Genomic DNA, 24430 nt, shown 5'->3' with positions numbered 1-24430 from the left:
ACAACTTAAATAACAACAATTTTCGCAGATCATTGACTATGTTCTCTTATTTAAATCATTCAGTTTGCATCTATTTAGACATTAACCGTTTTTTGGAGTTCTCTTCGGGTCTTAACAAAATAATGAAACATTTTGGAGCAAAGATGCAGCTCAGCAACCCAAAGCTCGATGCCAAGATTGCGAATATTTCCACAGCCACCGTGTATTTTCCGGGAGTGCTCACATAGGCTGGGATGAAAGTTACCCAAACAGCAAAAAAGATGAGCATGCTGAAAGTTATAAATTTAGCTTCATTGAACTTGTCCGGTAAGGCCCGGGCCAAGAAGGCTAAAAGTAAACATATACCCGCTAAGAGCCCGATGTAACCGAACACACAGCAGAAAGCAACTGTGGAACCCACGTCACACTCAAGGATAATCTTTGCACTTTGATACTTGGTGTTTTTAGATGGGAGTGGGGGAGATGTCACTAACCAGATCACACATATTATAATTTGAATCAATGTGCAGAGGAAGACGATTGATCTTTGCTGTTTGGGTCCAAACCATTTCATGGCATTACTGGCCGGGAGCGTTGCTTTAAATGCCATCAGGACGACCAGAGTTTTACTAAGAATACAGGAAATGCACAGAACAAAGCTCACCCCAAACCCGGTGTGGCGCACCATACATGACCATGTCGTTGGCTGTCCAATGAATGCAATGGAGCACAGAAAGCAGAGTATTAATGAGATTAATAGAAGGAAACTTAGCTCTGAATTGTTGGCCCTTACAATGGGAGTGTTTAGGAAATATAAGAAAACAGTTGCAACTACTCCTGTGATACAAGCTCCAAACAGTGAAACCGCCGTGAGTGTTATTCCCATGGTGTCGTAAAATGAGAGAAATTCAACATCTTTTGGAATGCATTGATCTCTTCGTTCATTAGACCATTGTTGTAATGGACAGATTAGGCACTCCATCGAATCTGGAGAAGAATTAAAGAATATCGGTAGTTCTATGTTTTAGTGCAGCTTCGGGAGTTCAACATTTTCGTCCTTACAAGTCAATTAACACATGTAGCCGGGCATTTCGTTCAATTCATTTATGTGGAAATGCCTCTTGATTTTAGATGTTGCATACATCATGGTAACGGTTTTCGTCACTACACGCCATCTAGTCAAGATGCTGCCTTCTTTCTAGTTGAAAAGTAACTTCCTTGGATCAATCGGAAATTTGTCTTTTTCTAACTGGATGCTGCTTCCACTTATTTTACCTTCACAATTTGGTTCGCCAGAATTTGCCACACCTTGATCTCAACTCCTGCATTCTACCATTACATCAGATCGTAAACACTTAATTGCTAGGGCGAAGATATATATTACTGTCCTGTATTTTGCTCAATGAAAGTCCAAATTAAACACCTTTGCTAACCTGTAGATGATCTCCATCGCCAATAGAACCGTGGCCATCAAATTGGAGACCCATTCCCAGATTTCTTCCTTGTCTCGGTGGAACAAACGCCACATGCCCAGATAAATGGTGTGAATAGTTTATGTTGTAACTCCAGGGTTTCCATTCCTCTTTCCCTGAAGTTAGAACATAGAACATAGAACATTACAGCGCAGTACAGGCCCTTCGGCCCTCGATGTTGCGCCAACGTGTGAAACCACTCTAAAGCCGATCTACACTATTCCCTTATCGCCATATGTCTATCCTATGACCATTTGAATGCCCTTAGTGTTGGCGAGTCTACTACTGTTGCAGGCAGGGCATTCCACACCCTCACTACTCTCTGAGTAAAGAATCTACCTCTGACATCTGTCCTATATCTATCTCCCCTCAATTTAAAGCTATGTCATAGATTATCATAGAATTTACAGTGCAGAAGGCGGCCATTCGGCCCATCGAGTCTGCACCAGCGCTTGGAAAGAGCACCCGACCCAAGGTCAACACCTCCACCCTATCCACATAACCCAGTAACCCCACCCAACACTAAGGGCAATTTTGGACACAAAGGGCAATTTCTCATGGCCAATCCACCTAACCTGCACATCTTTGGACTGTGGGAGGAAACGGGAGCACCCGGAGGAAACCCACGCACACACGTGGAGGATGTGCAGACTCCGCACAGACAGTGACCCAAGCCAGAATCAAACCTGGAACCCTGGAGCTGTGGAGCAATTGCGCTAACCACTGTGCGCCCGTGCTGCCCTCATGCTAGTCCCCTCGTGCTAGACATCACCATCCAAGGGAAAAGGCTCTCACTGTCCACCCTATCCAATCCTCTGATCATCTTGTATGCCTCAATTAAGTCACCTCTTAACCTTCTTCTCTCTAACGAAAACAGCCTCAAGTCCTTCAGCCTTTCCTGAAAAGATCTTCCCTCCATACCAGGCAACATTCTGGTAAATCTCCTCTGCACCCTTTCCAATGCTTCCACATCCTTCCTATAATGCAGCGACCAGAATTGCACGCAATACTCCAAATGCGGCCGCACCAGAGTTTTGTACAGCTGCAACACGACCTCATGGCTCCGAAACTCAATCCCTCTACCAATAAAAGCTACACACCATACGCGTTCTTAACAAGCCTCTCAACCTGGGTGGCAACTTTCAGGGATCTATGTACATGGACACCAAGATCTCTCTGCTCATCCACACTACCAAGAATCCTATCATTAGCCCAGTACTCTGGCTTCCTGTTATTCCTTCCAAAATGAATCACCTCACACTTTTTTGCATTAAACTCCATTTGCCACCTCTCAGCCCAGGGCTGCAGCTCAACTATGTCCCTCTGTAACTTCCAACATCCTTCCGCATTGTCCACAACTCCACTGACTTTAGTGTCATCTGCAAATTTACTCACCCATCCTTCTATGCCTTCCTCCAGGTCATTTATAAAAATGACAAACAGCAGTGGCGCCAAAACAGATCCTTGTGGTACACCACTAGTAACTGGACTCCAGTCTGTACATTTCCCATCAACCACCACCCATTGTCTTCTTCCAGCCAGCCAATTTCTGATCCAAACTGCTAAATCACCCTGAATCCCATGCCTCCGTATTTTCTGCAGTCGCCTACCGTGGGGAACCTTATCAAACGCTTTACTGAAATCCATATACACCACATCAACTGCTTTACCCTCATCCACCTGTTTGGTCACCTTCTCAAACAACTCAATAAGGTTTGTGAGGCACGACCTACCCTTCACAAAACCGTGTTGACTATCTCTAATCAAATTATTCCTTTCCAGATGATTATACATCTTATGTCTTATAAACCTTTCCAAGATTTTGCCCACAACAGAAGTAAGGCTCACTGGTCTATAGTTACCAGGGTTGTCTCTACTTCCCTTCTTGAACAAGGGGACAACATTTGCTATCCTCCAGTCTTCTGGCACTATTCCTGTAGACAAAAATGACTTAAAGATCAAAGATGTGGAGATGTTGGACTGAGGTGAGCACAGTAAGAAGTCTTACAACACCAGGTTAAAGTCCAACAGGTTTGTTTCGATATCACTAGCTTTCGGAGCGCTGCTCCTTCCTCGGGTGAATGAAGAGGTATGTTCCAGAAACATATATACAGACAAATTCCAAGATGCCAGACAATGCTAGGAATGCGAGCATTAGCAGGTGATTAAATCTTTACAGATCCAGAGATGGGGTAACCCCAGGTTAAAGAGGTGTGAATTGTGTCAGTTAAAGCTCAAAGCCAAAGGCTCAGCAAACTCCTCCCTAGCTTCCCAGAGAATCCTAAAATAAATCCTATCCGGCCCAGGGGACTTATCTATTTCCACACTTTCCAGAATTGCTAACACCTCCTCCTTATGAACCTCAAGCTCTTCTAGTCTAGTAGCCTGAATCTCAGTATTCTCCTCGACAACATTGTATTTTTCCTGTGTGAATACTGATGAAAAATATTCATTTAGCACCTCTCCTATCTCCTCAGACTCCAAGCACAACTTCCCACTACTGTCCTTGACTGGCCCTACTCTTACCCTAGTCATTCGTTTATTCCTGACAGATCAATAGAAAGCTTTAGGGTTATCCTTGATCCTACCTGCCAAAGACTTTGCATGTCCCCTCCTGGCTCTTCTTAGCTCTCTCTTTAGGTCCTTCCTATCTAACTTGTATCTCTCGAGCGCCCAAACTGAACCTTCATGTCTCATCTTTACATAAGCCTCCTTCTTCCTCTTGACAAGTGTTTCGACTGCTTTAGTAAACCACTGTTCCCTTGCTCGCCCACTTCCTCCCTGCCTGCCAGGTACATACTGATCATACTGATCAAGGACACGCAGTTGCTGTTCCTTGAACAAGCTCCACATGTCCATTGTGCCCATCCCCTGCAGTTTTCCTCTCCATCCGATGCATCCTAAGTCTTGCCTCATCGCATCATAATTGCCTTTCCCCCAGATATAACTCTTGCCCTGCGGTATATACCTATCCCTTTCCATCACTAAAGTAAACGTAATTGAATTGTGGTCACTATCACCAAAGTGCTCACCTACCTCCAAATCTAACACCTGTCCTGGTTCATTACCCAGTACCAACTCCAAAATGGCCTCGCCTCTTCTTGGCCTATCTACATACTGTGTCAGGAAACCCTCCTGCACACATTGGACAAAAACGGGCCCATCTAAAGTACTCGAACTATAGTGTTTCCAGTCAATATTTGGAAAGTTAAGGTCCCCCATAACAACTACCCTGTTGCTTTCGGTCCTATCCAGAATCATCTTTGCAATCCTTTCCTCTACATCTCTGGAACTTTTCGGAGGCCTATAGAAAACCTCTAACAGGGTGACCTCTCCTTTCCTGTTCTAACCTCAGCCCATACTACCTCAGTAGACGAGTCCTCATCAAACGTCCGTTCTGCCACCGTAATACTGTCCTTGACTAACAATGCCACCCCTCCCCCTCTTTTACCACCTTCCCTGGGCTTACTGAAATATCTAAACCCCGGCACCTGCAACAACCATTCCTGTCCCTGCTCTATCCATGTCTCCGAAATGGCCACAACATGGAAGTCCCATGTACCAAACCATGTTGCAAGTTCACCCACCTTATTCTCGATGCTCCTGGCATTGAAGAAGACACACTTTACACCACCTTCTTGTCTGCCAGTACACTCCTGCAACTTTGAAACCTTACTCATGACCTCACTACTCTCAACCTCCTGTATACTGGAGCTACAATTCAGGTTCCCAAGCCCCTGCTGAACTAGTTTAAACCCTCCAGAAGAGCATTAGCAAACTGCACCCCCCCACCACCCCCCCCCCCCCAGGATATTGGTACCCCTCTGGTCCAGGTGTAGACCATCCCATTTGTAGAGGTCCCATCGACCCCAGAATGAGCCCCAATTATCCAGAAATCTGAAGCCCTCCCTCCTGCACCATCCCTGTAGCCACGTGTTCAACTCCTCTCTCTCTCCCTATTACTCGTCTCGCTAGCACGTGGCACGGGTAACAACCCAGAGATAATAACTCTGTTTGTCCTAGATCTAAGTTTCCACCCTCGTTCCCTGAATTACTGTAGACAAGAGTGCAGTCCACGTGGAAAGTTATCCGTCTCGAATAAGTTTAATTGTTTTTGTCTCTGAACTGTTACGTATTTGGATTTTGTTTTGTTCTTGACATTCGCTGGCCAGCTATTTATTGCCTATCCCTAATTTCCCTTGAGAAGGTGTTGGTAAACAACCATCTTAAACCCCTGCAGCCAATGTCTGGTACGTGAACCCATACTGCGTTTCTGTAGCAGTTTTGATATGGCGGATTGATGGCTGCAATTTCAGAGGACGATGAATGTCAACCACCGTGCAATGGATCTGGAATATCAATTTTGGCTAAATACAGCAGATATCATCCTTTTAAGGGCATTAGTAAACCAGACGTGCTTTTGCAACCGTCAGGCAGTTGGATGTACATCATTGCTGTGACGATTTTTAAATTCCACATATATTAATTTACTTCAAGTGAAATTCCCCAATTGCTGTGGTGATATCGGAACCTATGTCTCAGGAGCGTTAAGCCATGCCTCTGGATTACTAATGTATTTTCATTGCATCAAGACTACTGTCCTTGAATACAGCAATCCGTGTGGTGTAGATGTTGTTAGAAAGGGAAACCCAAGATTTTGACAGTGACACTGAAGATCTACCGATATAGTTCCAGTTAGAATGGTTAGTCCTTTTGGGAAATGCGCATGTGGTGATATTTCACAAGGTGAATCTCCTGCCCTCGTTCTTCTAAGTGGTAAAGATCGCACTTTTGGAAGTTGCTAACGAAGTAAGCTTGATGATTTTCTGCAATGCATCTTTTAGGGTATTCAACTATGGTGAAGGGACTGCATGTTTGAGTTGGTGGGCAGGGTTCTGATCAAGCAGGCTGTGTGGCCCTGCATGGTATAACTGTTCTTGAGAGTTTTTAGAGCTGCACTCATACAGGCAAGTGGAGAATATTTTATCACCCTCCTGATATTGTCTTGCGGGCATGGAAAGCTGTTAGGGTCGTCAGAGGGTAAGTTGTTCACCACATAATTTTGTTCCTCTCATAGGATTGAGAAAATATTCAGAGATTAAAACAAAAAGTAATATGTGATAAAGAAATATTAGTAAAATTGCTATTGAATTGCTATATTTAACGTCTACGTTTTTGTTGCATAATGGACACATTTGAAAGTCCAAAATAGTAAATCAATCTTTCAAAGCTAGAGAGGTTGTTCAAAAGTAATTATAACTTAGTTAAACCTTAAAAGCAGAGTTGCACCACACTCAACAAAGCAAATTACTGCGGATGGTGGAGTCTGAAACAAAAACAGAAAATACTAGACAATCTCAGTGGAGAGAGATTTAAACACGAAGATAAGTGTTTTTAACATTTACACCTTTGAGGGGTTCTGCAGTGCACCTTGTGGAGAAGCAGAAAATCACTGGCAATAGCTTGTGGCTTGTTGCCTTTAACTGAACAATCATAGAATCATCATAGCATCATAGAATTTACAGTGCAGAAGGAGCCCATTCGGCCCATCGAGTCTGCACCGGCCCATGGAAAGGGCACCCTACCCAAGCCCACACATCCACCCCAGAGTCCAATACCCCACCCAACCATTGTGGACTCCAAGGGTAATTTAGCAAGTCCAATCCACCTAATCTGCTCATTTTTGAACTGTGGGAGGAAACCGGAGCATCCGGAGGAAACCCACACACGCACGGGGAGAACGTGCAGACTCTGCACAGACAATGACCCAAGCCGGAATCGAACCAAGGACCCTGGAGCTGTGAAGCAACTGTGCTAACCACTATGGTACCTTGCTGCTATCACAAGATAGGACGCAACTAATTGCCAACCTTTACACAGCAATGAACTCCAACTGTGACAGTTTTTCTGTCAACTCGGAAATCGCGGGAAATTTATACTCATCGATTTCAAACAGCAACGATGAATGTTTAGCCTTAATTTTCTTACAGCCCCTTCTGGGGCTAATTCACTATCATATTTCAATACGTGCATTGAGGCAATTTTCCTTCTTAAGCGAAACACTTCACCGCTATAGGCATAACATGTTTATTCTGCCAAATTAAACACGGCGCGCCATGTACTCTAATTCTCTTGTTACCAGCTCCAGGTTTTGAAAGATTTCACGGTGTGTCGGAATGTGAGTAATAGCTATAAACTAAATAAAATTGTGTTTCTAGAACTGCGTCAGCAAGGATGAATATCGGAAACACCTTGATATTGCTTATCTAACCAGAGCAATGTTTACTGAACATTTCTCTGTATTGGGCATCTCTGTAAAATTCTACCCGATCATGCGCCTATTTACATTGGACCGGCGCCTTTTAATATCAAACTGTGTCGCAATTATTTTTGTAAATCTGGGTAGTCGTATGATATAACATTCCCCATTGCTCACCGGTTGCTGCTTTGTCAGAGAGGTCGACAAAATTGGTGAAACTGTGTTTCCTAAATGCCTGGCTGAGTGCAATTTACTTTTTGTTTGCATACAGCTCACCCAGAAAGTTGCTCTTAATGATCGCTCCAAATGCTTACACGGATTAAGCAAGATCAATCGAGTTGCAATTGGCATGCTGTGGTCGCACGAAGTGGACGGTGTATCAAACGAACTGTCACCCTCCTCTGGCCTGTTTCACCATGATTCGCAATATCACCAAATGGCTCAATGGTGGCCTGCGTGTGTTATGTTAGCTTGATTTTTATTTTTGTAATGTGTTGTGGCTACGGTGGTGTCCAGCATCGCTTTCATATTTGTCATGATCGCACGAATGTTCGCGCCAAACTGTAAATTATTTTCCAAAAACATAAAGTATCCCCAGAGGTTCGTAAGTTTTCAAACATTTAAGCATTTCCTCCTACCAATGACATTAATTCAGCCTAGCTATCGGCAGATAGAGTAAATTGAACTTACTTTCTAGCCCTAACCCTGTGAATTCTTGGATAAAAAAATTATTCCGCAATTTGACTATTCTGTGCTACACCTCAGACTCCATTCCGTTTCTTTATACTTCTGACATTTTCTCTTAACTTTCCCCTACTAATTGTTGCACAATGACTCGGGAATCATACATATTTGCTCCATATTTTAAATGGGTATCAATTCTATTTCTTGTTATTAGCTTGGCGATATATAAGAACCATATATTGCATACCATACCTGTTTGATTACTAATCGTTCCTTCAGCACACGGCACACAATCAAAGCAGCAAATAGGTTGGCCCTTTTGAGCCGCTTTTCTTGTCCCTGCGAGGCAGCTTTCGCTGCAAACTGAGACTGGTGCCTGCGGAGAGAGCAGATCTACCAGTAAACAACAACAAAAAGGATCGATTTTTGTTAGCAACACAATTTAGATGGTTTAGCTCACTGGGCTAAATCGCTGGCTTTTAAAGTAGTCCAGCAGCACGGTTCAATTCCCGTACCAGCCTCCCCGAACAGGCGCCGGAATGTGGTGACTAGGGGCTTTTCACAGTAACTTCATTGAAGCCTACTCATGACAATAAGCAATTTTCATTTCATTTCATTTCAATTGCTAAAGCGCTGACTTCTGTGAAAGGAAACCTCACCCAACCTGGATTAGAGATACGTGCGGTCGTATATCAGAGTGTTGTACACTTAAATGTCTGCCAAACTACCCCGATCGCCCCAAATCGTTACCAACGTATGATCAGGAAAGCTAAACTATCTCTTCAAGAGAACAACGAATGGCCAATAAATCCCAGCCTTCTCAGTGATACCCACGTTGGAGATTGTTTATTTGATTTTGTTAGATAAAGACTATTTGTTCAAAATAAGTTTGGTATAAATATCTGAGGCTAAACTCAAAAGGTTTACTACATAGATATTAAAAAATCCTTACTATGTTGTCCCCTTGATGCCAAATGATTCGATCTTCATCCATCTCGAGTTCCTTTCCAGTTGGCAATGCTGCATCATAATAACCAACCTCAACAAACTGAACAGTCCCGTCTGCGCCCTGCTGCCAGTTTATCAGATCATAAGAAGCGACTGGATCTCCGTTCTTATCAAAGCTTACTTCTTCACCGAAATGATTGATAAATTGCACCTCCTTTATATAGTGCAACAGCTTTAAGAAATGATGGAATTGCATTAATAAAACGTGCAAATATCTCACAAACGAACAGGAGAAGGCCATTCAACCCATAGAACATGATTTACCATTCAATTACACAGATAAGAATCTCAACATCATAGCAACATTATTTCCAGGTAAGATTTCTGATTCAATAGACATCTACAGAAACGACATTTCTGAGGGAACGATTTCTTTGCAACTCCCTGGTGTATTTTTACTTTTAGATCTTTCATCTATCTCAGACATAGACGATATATAATTTCTTAATTCAATTACTATCCTACCTGCCAAGGTACAATATTTGACTTCCCGCCACAGGTTTTGTTGGCAAACGGGCCTTTTCCATTTTCACATAATTGTAGATTATGAAGGGCATGGGCAACAGCGTATACAGCTTTGTAAACATTATAGGAACCACGTAACTCCGACACATCGGCGTATGTAGTATCAGTTGCCTCCAAGTTCTCTGAACCTGTGCACGGTTTGAAAGAAGCTGATGATAGAGTTCCTACCAGTGTTTGATTTGAGATTTTTACACTGCAGCCAAAAACCTCCCGCCAGAGTTCTTCGACAAACGGATTGTGTGGTTCTGTGGAAGGATGAAGTTTGACCAAAAACTCTCTCAGTCCTGGAATTTTCACTCTTCTGATTCCAAATCCAATTGTTCCCGACAATATTTTCAAACTCTCTGCTGTCCATAGTTGGACTGATGTGATCCAGGCTTCACTCGCTATCAGCTGGATGTCAGTAACGTTATGCAGGATGAGTTCTTTTACCAACGCAGCCGTGAACCTTTCTGCACAAAATATTATGATCACCTTAGCAGATGACGTTTTAATTGTCTTCACGACTTGAGGCAATCTATCTGCAATACCAACAGGTGAGATGAACTCAATAAACGCAACACATGTTTCAAATTTGGCAATCTCTTCAATAAATGCCATCATTCCAAATCGGCCATAATCATTGTCTTGTGCTACGACTCCAACCCAAGTCCATTTAAAATGCTGTACAAGCCTGACTAATGCTTTGATTTGAACGGCATCGCTGGGAATGGTTCTGAAAAATGTTGGAAACTCGTGCTTGTCACTTAGGCAGATGCAGGAAGAAAAGTAACTGATCTGTAAAAGGAATATGTAATTTAGAAGACTCAAAAGTGCCAGAGTTAACAATGCCAGTATATAAGAACATAAGAACTAAGAGCAGGAGTAGGCCACCTGGCCCCTCGAGCCTGCTCCACCATTGAATGAGATCATGGCTGTTCTTTTGTGGACTCAGCTCCACTTTCCGGCCCGAACACCATAACCCTTAATCCCTTTGTTCTTCAAAAAAATATCTATCTTTGTCTTAAAAATATTTAATGAAGGAGCCTCTACTGCTGCACTGGGCAAGGAATTCCATATATTCACAACCCTTTGGGTGAAGAAGTTCCTCCCAAACTGAGTCCTAAATCTGCTTCCCCTTATTTTGAGGCTATGCCCCCAGTTCTGCTTTCACCGGCCAGTGGAAACAACCTGACTGCATCTATCCTATCTATTCCCTTCATAATTTTATATGTTTCTATAAGATCCCCCCCCATCCTCCTAAATTCCAAATAGTACAGTCCCAGTCTACTCAATCTCTCCTCGTAATCCAACCCCTTCAGCTCTGGGATTAACCTAGTGGATCTCCTCTTCACACCCCCCAGTGCCAGTACGTCCTTTCTAAAGTATGGAGACCAAAACTGAACACAATACTCCAGGTGTGGTCTCACTAACACCTTATACAATTGCAGCATAACCTCCCGAGTCTTAAACTCCATCCCTCTAGCAATGAAGGACAAAATTCCATTTGCCTTCTTAATCACCAGTTGCACCTGTAACCCAACTTTTTGCACCTCATGCACTAGCACACCCAGATCTCTATGCACAGCAGCATGGTTTAATATTTTATCATTTAAATAATAATCTCTTTTGCTGTTATTCCTACCAAAATGGATAACCTCACATTTGTCAACATTGTATTCCATCTGCCAGACCCTAGCCCATTCACTTAGCTTATCCAAATCCCTCTGCAGACTTCCAGTATCCTCTGCACTTTTTGCTTTATCACTCATCTTAGTGTCGTCTGAAAACTTGGACACATTGCTCTTGGTCCCCAACTCCAAATCATCTATGTAAATTGTGCCCTGAGGGACACCACTAGCAACTGATTGCCAACCAGAGAAACACCCATTAATCCCCACTCTTTGCTCTCTATTAATTAACCAATCCTCTATCCATGCTATTACTTTCCCCTTAATGCCATGCATCTTTATCTTATGCAGCAACCTGTTCTGTGGCACCTTGTCAAAGGCTTTCCAGAAATACAGATATACCACATCCATTGGCTCCCCGATATCTACTGCACTGGTAATGTCCTCAAACAATTCCACTAAATTAGTTAGGCACGACCTGCCGTTTATGAACCCATGCTACGTCTGCCCAATGGGACAATTTACACCCAGAGGCCTAGCTATTTCTTCCTTGATGATAGATTCCAGCATCTTCCCTACTACCGAAGTTAAGCTCACTGGCCTATAATTACCCGCTTTCTGCCTACCTCCTTTTTTAAACAGTGGTGTCACGTTTGCTAATTTCCAATCCGCCGGGACCACCCCAGCTTCTAGCGAATTTTGGTAAATTATCACTAGTGCATTTGCAATTTCCCTAGCCATCTCTTTTATCACTCTGGGATGCATTCCATCAGGGCCAGGAGACCTGTCTACCTTTAGCCCCATCAGCTTTCCCATCACTACCTCCTTCGTGATAACATTCCTCTCAAGTTCCTCACCTGTCATAGCCTCATTTCCATCAGTCACTGGCATGTTATTTGTGTCTTCCACTGTGAAGACCGACCCAAAATCCTGTTCAGTTCCTCAGCCATTTCCTCATCTCCCATTATTAAATCTCCCTGCTCATCCTCTAAAGGACCAATATTTACCTTAGCCACTCTTTTTTGTTTTATAAATTTGTAGAAACCTTTACTATCTGTTTTTCTATTCTGAGCACGTTTACTCTCATAATCTATCTTACTCTTCATTATAGCTTTTTTAGTAGCTTTCTGTTGCCCCCTATAGATTCCCAGTCCTCTAGTCTCCCACTAATCTTCGCTACTTTGTATGCTTTTTCCTTCAATTTGATACTCTCCCTTATTTCCTTAGATATCCACGGTCGATTTTCCCTCCTTCTACCGTCCTTCCTTTTTGTTGGTATAAACCTGAGCACTGTGAAAAATCGCTTGGAAGGTTCTCCACTGTTCCTCAACTCTTTCACCATAAAGTATTTGCTTCCAGTCTGCCTTAGCTAGTTCTTCTCTCATCCCATTTTAATCTCCTTTGTTTAATCACAAAACACTAGTGTTTGATTTTACCTTCTCACTCTCCATCTGTGTGTTAAATTCCTCCATATTGTGATCACTCCTTCCGAGAGGATCCCTAACTATGAGATCATGAATCAATCCTGTCTCATTACACAGGACAAGATCTAGGACTGCTTGTTCCCTCGTAGATTCCATTACATACAGTTCCAGGAAACTATCGTGGATACATTCCATAAACTCCTCCTCAAGGCTGCCTTGACCGACCTGGTTAAACCAATCGACATGTAGATTAAAACCCCCATGATAACTGCTGTACCATTTCTACATGCATCCGTTATTTCTTTGTTTATTGCCTGCCCCACCATAATGTTACTATTTGGTGACCTGTAGACTACTCCTATCAGTGACTGTTTCGCCTTACTATTCCTGATTTCCACCCAAATGGATTCAACCTTACCCTCCATAGCACCGATGTCATCCCTTACTATTGCACGGATGTCATCCTTAATTAACAGAGCTACACCACCTCCCTTACCATCCACTCTGTCCTTCCGAATAGTTTGATACCCTCGGATATTTAACTCCCAGTCGTGACCATCCTTTAACCATGTTTCAGTAATGGCCACTAAATCATAGTCATTCACGATGATTTGCGCCATCAACTCATTTACCTTATTCCGAATACTACGAGCATTCAGGTAAAGTACACTTATGTTGTGTTTTTTTACCTCCGTTCTGAATCTTAACATCTCGATCAGTAACCTCTCCTAAGTTATATTTCCTTTTAACTTTTCTCCTAATTTTCCTTGCCGTTGAACCCATATCTTCATGTAACAACCTGCCGCGTCGCTTACCATTAATGTTTTTACTTCCCATTTTATTCCTTTTAGTATTCCTGGTCCTATTCACTGAGCTCCCCTCAGTCACTGTACCTTGTACTGTCGCCATTTTTGATTTTTGACTACGGCTTCTCTGCCTTACACTTTCCCCCTTACTGCCTTTTGTTTCAGTCCCTATTTTACTACCTTCCAACTTCCTACATCGGTTCCCATCCCCCTGCCACATTAGTTTAAACTCTCCCCAACAGCTCTAGAAAACACCCCCCTAGGACATCGGTTCCAGTCCTGCCCAGGTGCAGACCGTCCGGTTTGTACTGGTCCCACCTCCCCCAGAACTGGTTCCAATGTACCAGGAATTTGAATCCCTCCCTCTTGTACCATCTCTCGAGCCACACATTCATCCTATCTATCCTGACATTCCTAGACTGACTGGCTCGTGGCACTGGTAGCAATCCTGAGATTACTACCTTTGAGGTTCTTCTTTTTTGTTTAACTCCTAGCTCCCTGAATTCAGCTTGTAGGACCTCGCCCCGTTTTTGACCTGTATCGTTGGTGCCTATGTGCACCACGACAGCTGGCTGTTCACCCCCCCCCCCCCCCCCCCCCCCAGAATTTCCTGCAGCCGCTCCGAGACATCCTTGACCCTTGCACCAGGGAGGCAACATACCATCCTGAAGACTCGATTGCGTCCGCAGGACCGCCTGTCTATTCCCCTTACGATTGAGTCCCCTATCATTATAGCCCTGCCATTCGTCTTACTGCCCAGCTGCGCAGCAGAGCCAGCCATGGTGCCATGAACCTGGCTGCTGCTGCCTTCCCCTGGTGAGCCATCTCCCTCAACAGTATCCAAAGCGATATATCTGTTTTGCAGGGAGATGACCTGCAAGTAGGAGTGCGTTCCGACTCTTGCTCTGTCTTTTGGGCACCCATTTCCTATCTCCCTCAGCACCTTTCACCTGCGGTGTGACTAACTCACTAAACGTGCTATCCAAGACGACATCAGCATCATGGACGCTTCAAAGTGAGTCTATCCGCAGCTCCAGGGCCGTCAAGCGGTCTAACAGGACACACTTCTTGCACGTGAAGGAGCCAGGGACTGTGGACGTGTCCCTGATCTCCCACATCGCACACGAGGAGCATGACACGGGTCTTTGATCTCCTGCCATGCCTTAAATCTTCGGTTAACTTCAACAACTACAATTTCCAAAAAAACAAAACGAAGAAGTAATAAATAAATATACCAATGAAAAGAAAAAGAAAACAAAAAAACGACTTACCTGTCACTTACCAGGGATAAAAAGCACTTCCTCCCCACCCACTTCGAATTCCCACCTAGATTCAAATTCCCAAACTGACTCTTTGCTGTCTCACTCTGGCTGTGTCTTCTCTGGCTCACTGGGAGAACTCACTGGGAGTGAGTTACAAGTTGCTCTTTTTAAATTGGCCTGTGTTGACTCCCCTCCCCCACCTGCTTTTAGATCAAGGTAGATTTAATGTGACTGACACTTAACTGCCAACCAGTTATGTGAGTGGGTGGGGCAGCCCTTCTTAACCTACACTGCCGCTTGAGCAAATTTTATTAGATGTGTATTGAGGCCTTTGTGATAAACATTCTCACCAGAACAGATCTATTTCTCTCTCACACTGATCTCTAGGTTTAAAATATTTGCAAAATTTGAATATATGTAACTTGATAATTGCGCAGCAAAAGCAGCAATTATAAAATAACTAATGTGACGGAACAGTCGAACAAAATGGGTCCTAATACTTCGAGATATATAAACCATGACGCAATATTACTGGGCATTATTTGTTTCACTTATATTAAATTTGTACTTCATTTGTATATTATGTCGGGCGATTGGATTAATTTCAAATAACATGTGCTCACACAATGACATCTGTATATTTAGGGATTTTTACTGGGCTTTTTAAAATCTTTATTCCAAGTGCCTTCAAAATGTATAATATTTCTTGTGTAATGGATGTATCTTCTAAATTTACATTGCAATTGAGCTCGGATTTTGAAGTTTGACGTCAAACAGGCAGCTAAATTTTAACTTTGCCTTCATCCAATTCGATAACTATTTTGACATAACATCCAAATTTGTTTTGCCACCGACCGAGTCTCGAATTTTGTTACTGTCCTGAGTGAGACTTTAACATTCCGTTACTATCTGATTTGGGACCTGTAACGTTTGTTGTAAAGAAGACGAAATTTGAAGTCCCAGTTACCCATTAAGAGAATGAAGCCAGAAGATTCCACTGCTTTGAACAAACAAAAAGTCATTTACTATATAAGCATCGACAAAGCAAACAGACAATACTATCGATCTTATAATCTAACGTACTGAATCAATACGAGGTAATCACGAAATATCAGGCAAACTGGGATGGAACACATCAGAAGCTACACATTAATTGGCAGTTATAACCCAGTCAATGTCCCTGAAATTCCCAGCAACATTACCCCACCCATATATCCCTTATCCCCAAGACCTCAGCAATCACGATGAGTTACATAATTCGTTAATTGTGTCTTCCGGCTGAGATATGAAGGGAGGGAGGCAGAAGACGGGAAATTACAGGTTTGTTGGCCTGTCTTCTGTCATTGGGAAGATTTTAGAGTCTGTTATTAAAGATGAGATCGTGAAGTACTTGGAAGTGCATGGCAAAATAGGACTGAGTCAGCACGGCTTTGCCAAAGGGAGGTCGTGTCTGACAAATCTGTTATAGTTCTTTGAGCAGGTAACAAGGAAGTTAGACAAAGGAGAACCAGTGGCCGTGATTTATTTAGATTTACAGAAGGCCTTTGACAAAGTGCCACATAGGAGATTATTAAATATGTTTAAAGCCCGTGGTGTTAAGGGTAAGATCCTGGCATGGATAGATGATTGGCTGACTAGCAGAACACAGAGAGAGGGGATAAAGGGGTCTTTTTCAGGAAGGCAGCCGGTGACTAGCAGTGTGCCTCAGGGGTCTGTGTGGGGGCCACAACATTTCACAATATACATTAATGATCTGGAAGAAAGAACTGAAGGCACTGTTTCTAGTTTGCAGATGATTCAAAGATCTGTAGAAGGCAGCTAGTATTGAGGAAGCAAGGGGACTGCAGAAGGATTTGGACAAGCCAGGAGAGTGGCCAATGAAGTTGCAAATTAAAAACAATGTGGAAAATTGTGAGTTTATGCACTTTGGAAGGAGGAATTTAGGCATAGACTATTTTTTAAGTGGGGATATGCTTAGGAAATCAGAAGCACTTGGGAGCCCTTGTTCACGATTCTCTTAAGGATAATGTGCAGGTTCAGTCGGCAGTTAAGAAGGCAAATGCAATGTTAGCATTCATGTCAACAGGGCTAGAATACAAGACCAGGGATGTACTTCTGAGGCTGCATAAGGCTCTGGTCAGACACCATCTGTAGCATTGTGAGCAGTTTTAGGCCCCATATCTAAGGAAGGATGTGCTGGACTTCGAAAGGGTCCAGAGCAGCTTCACAATAATGATCCATGGAACGAAGAACTTGTCGCATGAGGAACGGGTGAGGACTCTAGGTCTGTACTCGTTGGAGCTTAGAAGGATGACGGGGGAACTTTTTGAAACATACAGGATACTGCGAGGCCTGGACAGAGTGGACGTGGAGAGGATGTCTTCACTTGTAGGAAAAACTAGAAGCAGAGGACACCATCTCAGACTAAAGGGACGATCCTTTAAAACAGAGATGAAGAGGAATTTCTTCGGACAGAGGGTGGTGAATCTCTGGAACTCTTTGCCGCTGAAGGCTGGGGTCTTGAGTGTCACTGAGTGTCTTTAAGACAGAGATAGATAGGTTCTTGATTAATGAGGGGATCAGGGGTTATGGGAAGAAGGCAGGAGAATGGGAATGACAAAATATCAGCCATGATTGAATGGCGGAGCAGACTCGGTGGGCCGAGTGGCCTAATTCTGATCCTCTGTCTTATGGTCTTATGGTACTTCATCTCCTCTGTTTTTAAGATCTAGCCTCTGATTTGTCTTGAAGGCCACTTCAACTCTGAATTGCCCAACTGCTTGCCTTCCTGTTGCTCATCGTCCTCTCCCGAAATAGAATTCCATTGCATTCATCATTATTTAGTAACCAGCATGATTCCAGCTCTCTAGCTACTCTGAGCAGATCGCCACTGGACAAGGAATTTGCTTTCCCCCAATTGCCAGCTTCACGGAGATGAGACTGCCCCTGGATCTCTCTGAACCCTCGCAACGAACAAATCCTCCTGTGCCTCTCTCAGCCCTAAACTCCCCACCTTCACCAAACAATTACTGATCTCCATCCTTTCTGAGTCGCAACTGTAGGGTGTTAACCACAGCACTTCAGCCTCAAAGAGATGGCAACCTTCTGGCGTCTCCGTAACCAGACAGAAACTATATCCTTTTTGAATATTAATACGTGGACTGTGGACACTGCTGGCTAGGCAAACATTTTTGCCCATCCTTAATTGACCTTCAAAAACATTGTGCTGAGCTGCATTCTTGAACTGCTGCAGACTGTGTGTTGTAGGCACATTCACAGTGATGCCTTGTCAAATCTTATAATATCCCTTTTCTGAGGCGGGGTCTGTATTAAGGCATATGGTACCATAAACCTTGCAATCCCCAATCATTTGAATAACATAACAGAAAGTTCCATTTAGGAAAGGGGAGATTTTCGGTGTGCCAACTTATACAAGACAGAATGCTCTTCAAAATGGATTTTATCTGTGCACATTGAAATAACTTATGGAAGGTATAACAGAGAAAATACAATGTTATAAGTATGTTATCCTGCATTACAAAAAGGAATGGTGTCAGCCAACTGGTAAATACTTAATGCAAAACCTATATTTTGAAAAGATGGTACAAATTCAAGGAATTATAGATAAGTCGCTAATTCATTGGTCCACAATTCATTGGCCCGTAACAGCCTCCCTGAACAGGCGCTGGAATGTGGCGACTAGGGGCTTTTCACTGTAACTTCATTTGAAGCCTACTTGTGACAATAAGCGATTTTCATTTCATTTTTGTATGACAGATCATGAAATCCTTGCTCAACAATATAATGTAGAAATGCAGAAACGCAAATTGTCATAAAAACAATTGTAAGAGGCTTTAAATTGCTTGACGAGTTTTATTAAATTCTTCAAGAAATGACTGATATGTTAGGAAATCGAAATGTATTGGGTTTAATATATTTGTAATTTTAATACTTTTTCGAAGACTTACTGCAGGATAAACTCAATGTTAAAGTCGGAGTATGTAGAGTCGGGGATTAGAAGCAGGGTGAATAGCATGGTGCCTACAGAACATAAAATAAAACGTAGAAGCAGTTTCTTAGGCTGAAAAAATGCGGAATTGGTGTTCAACGGGATCAGTTTTGGAACCACTTTTGATCGCTACTTACATTGATCATCTGGACTCGGGAATCGGAAGCAAAATTTGAGGACGTCATCAAGGTCGAGAATATATTAACACAGTTACAGAACGGACGAGCAATTGGCAAATACATTTCAACATAGATAATTTTGAAATGATGCTTTTTGGTGAAAGTCACATCATGCTTCGATGATAACAGTCTAAATAGGATAGGAACCTCGGCATACAGATACGCAAGTCAGCCAAAAGTAGCAGGTTAATATGACCTTAAATGGGGAAACCAATAATTAGGACTCAATTATATATAATAGACATGTAAAAAAGGAAACAATAATCATACTGGTATCGAATCTTCGTTACATCAAACTTAGAATACGACGTAGTCTCTGATCGTCATGTAATAGAAAGATATTGGGAAAAGTATGAAAATTCTACCAGATGAAACGAGAACTGAAAAGTTATAACCGTCAGGAAATACTGAACAGGCTGGGCATCTTGTTTCTTGAACACAGAAGTGCTACGCGCGGTTTGAGGGGCGCGGGCGGGGTGCGGTTGTGGTGACCAAGTTGATGGCTTTTAGATCATTCATTGCCTTGAAAGAGAAGACTAGGAGAAAACGTTTCCATGAATGAAGAGACGAAATTGAGAGTCAACATCTACAATACATCTGCTAGAGTGCTCAGGGTGAACTTATTTTTTTCAAATTGCATTCAGAATGTGGAATGGGAACATTTGAGGCAGTATCACACGTGCAATTCATTGGAACATGGAGATGCAAGGAGGGTAAAGAAACAAATGAAAGAAATCCCTGATGGGACCAGATGAACATATAGTGCATGAACTTCAGTTTCGCCTCACTGTTTCCATGTTGTAGATTCGATGTAACGCGACATAGAAGCATAGCATAATAAAATCCCTACAGTGCAGAAGGCGACCATTCAGCCCATCGGGTCTACACCGACCGTCCGAAAGAGCACCCTAATGAGGCCGAATCTCCAACCCTATCCCCGTAACCCTATCCCCGTAACCCTACCGAAACTTTCATCACTTAGGGGCAATTTAGCGTAGCCAATCCACATAATCTGCACATCCTTGGACTGCCGGAAGAAACTGGACCACCCGGAGGAAACTCACGCAGACACGGGGAGAACCTGCAAACTCCACACAGCCACCCGAGGCCAGAATTGAATCCGGTCCCTGGCGCTGTGAGACCGCAGTGCTAACCACACTGCCATCGTGCTACCCTGTACTCGAGAAACACCCATTCGACTTCAATATCCACTAAGTATGAAAAATTCCATACGGCACAATTGCATTTGGTCGCAATGCTTATTGATATGGCAAATACTTTGGTAAATAATAAATTGTTTGGATTTTCCTGCGCAATCGCATCCGGGGTGTGAAATTCAACTGAAGTCGGAGACGGAGGTGCTAGCTTCCCCTGTGATATTATGCCCGATCTTCTGTTTCATAGACTGCAGTGAATAGATCGATGGGGTGGCCAGTTAAATGTGCTTCCAATTGGCTAGAACAGTTTTGTGCTACTCCCCAGAAAGAATTACACGCCCACCAAACCCAAAAAAGCTTTAGCAGTGAGAAGCAAAAATGCTGTTAAGATTTAAAGTATACACCCAACAGAATAATTCTTAGTGCTTCAGCAAATGAATTATCGTCTTACCATGCTAACGCTGAAAGGAGCCACCATCCTTGAAACTACGACAGATTGCGATGATCCTCCATCTCCAATGATGACGGGTACGGATGGTAACCCAGCGCATGCGTAATTGGAAACGGGTTGATCCTCCTCGTTAAGTAATTTGAGGGCTCCTTTAAGTCCCTCAGAGGGTGTTCCACAACTGTCGAGGATCTTGTAACCTAGGGTTATGTTCGGAAGCAACTCGTCATTCCTGTTTATTTCTTCTATGGAGAAGACCATCGTTTGGGCTAAGCGCAGCCCCCTTTGGCTGAAACTGGCACATATGCAAAGGATTAATTTCGAATGGTACTGGTTATGAACTTTTCAACTACCCTTGCAAAGCACCTGACAATTTGCCAGATCTGTGCTGCTTCATCAGTGGTATCTTTAATAGAGGCGCAAAATTATAATATTCACATCATGATGCTAATTCGATAACTGAAACTGTCCAGGACAATTACAGAAATATGCAGGAAGAAAGGATTACAAATAACATTTGGTTCCTCAAGTCTGTCCCACTCTGACACCTTACGTTAAAGTCACTGTTGTCAGCCACCGTCTCTTCCCCCAGAGATCGATCACTGCAACAAAGTATCCACCAACGGATAATATAATATATTATTTGCAGAACTTGTCGTCCATGGACCTTTCAGTTAATTATTCCATTTGAACTTGCAGCGTGTGCTTTTTTGCACAATTATAACAATCGATTACTTTACAACCCAGCTGCCTAAGGCTCTCCTGGCGATTTAGTGCCCCATTGCTATATTTAAGCTTTGTATTCCTTCATAGCTTTCTGTTTCAAGAACATGTCAAGAACAGTGTTGTTCTCGTGTTCAGAAGAGAGGGAGGGGAGAAATGAGAACAACGTTTTCGGGGGGGGGGGGGGGAGGGGGGGAGAAATTGGTTGGTGGGTGGGTGGGGGGGAACAAAATCCTTTTGGTGATTGTGTGTGACCTCATTTGTGATGGGCCAGAATTGTTGTGTGAAATGTCACGAGTTGACAAAGTTCTCTCTGCTGCATTGTTTATCTGGCTCCAGATTCATGTACTGTCACACAGTGTAATTTATAATTCTAATAACAACTGGCTGTTCCTAGCGCTGCAGCAAACTTGCTCCTCAAAAAAAAAGAACAGTTTTGCTTTTCGCGAATCTAGCCCATGCCACTCAGTAACCATGTAAAGAGCTCAATATCGTTCACCAAACCAATCAAAGTATATTAAAATAGTCCTTTGATGGTTATAATATCACTTCAACAAACATGTTCAAGTGGGGCATAGATTAGAAAATTGTTGTCAATAATTTCATTATTAATTCATTTAAGAAGGATAATTCTCCCAAGAAGGGTGATTCCTCATTCACTCTGCTGGAGACTGCTGGGTGAAACTAGAATGTATTTGTTCAGTGTTAAGCAGGTCGTGCAGACGGACCGTTTAACGTCTCTGTCACTGGAATTCCATCTGAAAAATAAGGCAGAGAGAGATATAACTGCCTGCACACTACCTCAAGAAGTCAATGGCACTCTCCAGACCTCGGGTGCGATTTTCTATTTTATCGAGCTTTAAGCAGTCTGCTGATTTGATAGCGTCGGTTGCTCTACCGCTCGATTTTAAATTCTGAACCTTTCAACCATTGGTGAGAATATCTCGATGGACGCTGGATAAGACCTGGTAGCGCACATCAAACAAGAAATCCCGAGCCTTTACAGCCTGGTCCACTCAAAAATTTCTTTACGTGTTGAAGTACTCAAATTACATTGGTACGCATTTCACCCACTTGACTGTCATTTAATCATAACCCGCACTGTTTACAGACTCGAGACTGAAAATCTATAACTGTCACTCACTGCAGGCAGCGTACTGGCGACGGTTGGCTTCGAAACGAGTGATAATTCGGAGCTGTTCTTAGGTGTAAGGAGAATAAACCGCCCAGAACAATGTCTCCATCTTTATATGCTCCGGGGCTGAACTTCTCCCGAAGTTTACACAAATGTTCGACTGTAGAAAGCAAAGTTTCGATTGAAATAAGTAACAAAAGAACCCAAAACGGATGGAGGTACATCATGGTCATGGAAATGCGCTCCGCATTCATGAATGATCGATGGTTTTCAGTGAAAGACTTTATATTCTCAACCAGGAAAGTAGGCGGCGCGAGAATAATTAGCGTAACCTATCCCCCTCTGAATACTGCAAGAGATTGAAGTTTCCGTCGCAACGATATTCTTTAGTCACTCAAGTTACCAGTGTGGCACCCAGGTAACAATTTTTCCACAGCTTGAGGCGATCTTTTATGACTTAGACATCATTAATTTTCATTCGTGAAACTGTATATTTATAGGGTCCATGGCAATGTGTAATTTTATCAACCCTGATTTATTCATCTGTATGTAACAGAGAAACACCATTTCCAATTTATTCTCAATGATGGTCTCTTGTGATTGGAAACATAAACATCGCCAGCGGCATAATATCCAATCTGGCTTTCAAATGTATTTCAGTGACATTGACATTTAATGGACATTGTGTCACCTGTTCCCGTTCACTGTGAAATTATGGACAACCTTCAATTTTAAGCACGAAATAACTTTTTTTCATTATTTAGCGGGATTTTTATTTCCTAACTGTTGTTGCGTTTGTGTACCCCTGTCCCCTCCACGTTCCAACAATGAATACGAAGTGTTCCTGGAAGTCTTCGTCACTAAAATTGAAAACATCCATTCAGTTGCTTCTGCAGCTTAGCTCCCTCTCCCAAGCTTAGCAAAATCCTTCCCCTAAAACTTCCCTCAGCAGTCATCCTAAATACTTTTATTGCATACACAGCAAGAAAAATTGGGAAATCCTCATCACACTCGAGGATAAACATGTGACAGTTTTAGTTGGGTGCGCACGAGGACATAGAATCCCTACAGTGCAGAAGGAGGCCATTAGGCCCATCGAGTCTGCACCAACACTCTGAAACAGCACCCTCCCACTCCATCCCAGTAACACAGTAACCCCACCTATCCTTTTGAACTCTAAGGGGCAATTTAGCATGACCAATTCATCAATTTGGACTGTAGGAGGAAGCTGGAGCACCCGAAGGAAACCCATGCACATAGAAGGCAAATATGTGCAAATTCCACACAAGATTGGAATTAAACCCGGGTCCCTGACGCTATGAAGCAGTTGCTACCGTGCAGCCCTGATGTCACCAACAAAGCCGCACAGGTTATAATTTGATTGAGAGAGAGTTTGATCCTTGCTGTTTGCGTCCAATACTGACAAATGTTGAATTCTTTACCCGTCAGTCTGGCCTCAATAAAACTCGAGATGGATTTGTAGGCATAGTATTATTTATTTTTAACCAACTTGCAAGTCTGACTCGCTTCTCAGGGACACAGAACACAGAACCAGTCTTCTGGACCCCTTGGAAACGAAAGAGGTCCGAGACAAAGGGATCTCTGCAAATACATTCAAATGGCATCAAGTTTCACATACACGATTCCCATCGGTCATCCTATACCCCTCCTGACCTGGCCATACATCCTAATTGGCTCACTTCTCATTCCTTAACCCTGGCCTCTTGTTACCCAGCATCCTTTTCTCCTC

The 24430-nt window shown here is 43.0% G+C and overlaps 1 protein-coding gene across 1 annotated transcript; it reads right to left on the bottom strand.

The window, feature by feature from the left end:
- Positions 1–70: 70 nt before the first annotated feature.
- On the bottom strand, positions 71–22907 carry LOC140389463 (extracellular calcium-sensing receptor-like). Its single transcript, XM_072473593.1, has 6 exons — positions 22690–22907; positions 20826–21117; positions 9868–10704; positions 9347–9574; positions 8647–8770; positions 71–966 (listed from the first exon to the last, which is right to left on the bottom strand). The coding sequence occupies exons 1-6, from the start codon at positions 22905–22907 to the stop codon at positions 71–73; spliced, it is 2595 nt and encodes an 864-aa protein (XP_072329694.1).
- Between the last annotated feature and the right edge of the window lie 1523 nt (positions 22908–24430).

Source organism: Scyliorhinus torazame, chromosome 14, assembly GCF_047496885.1.
Source record: "Scyliorhinus torazame isolate Kashiwa2021f chromosome 14, sScyTor2.1, whole genome shotgun sequence".
Classification (NCBI taxonomy): Eukaryota; Metazoa; Chordata; class Chondrichthyes; order Carcharhiniformes; family Scyliorhinidae; genus Scyliorhinus; species Scyliorhinus torazame.
Note: the sequence above shows the minus strand (reverse complement) of the source record. Positions and strands in the feature narration are given on the sequence as shown.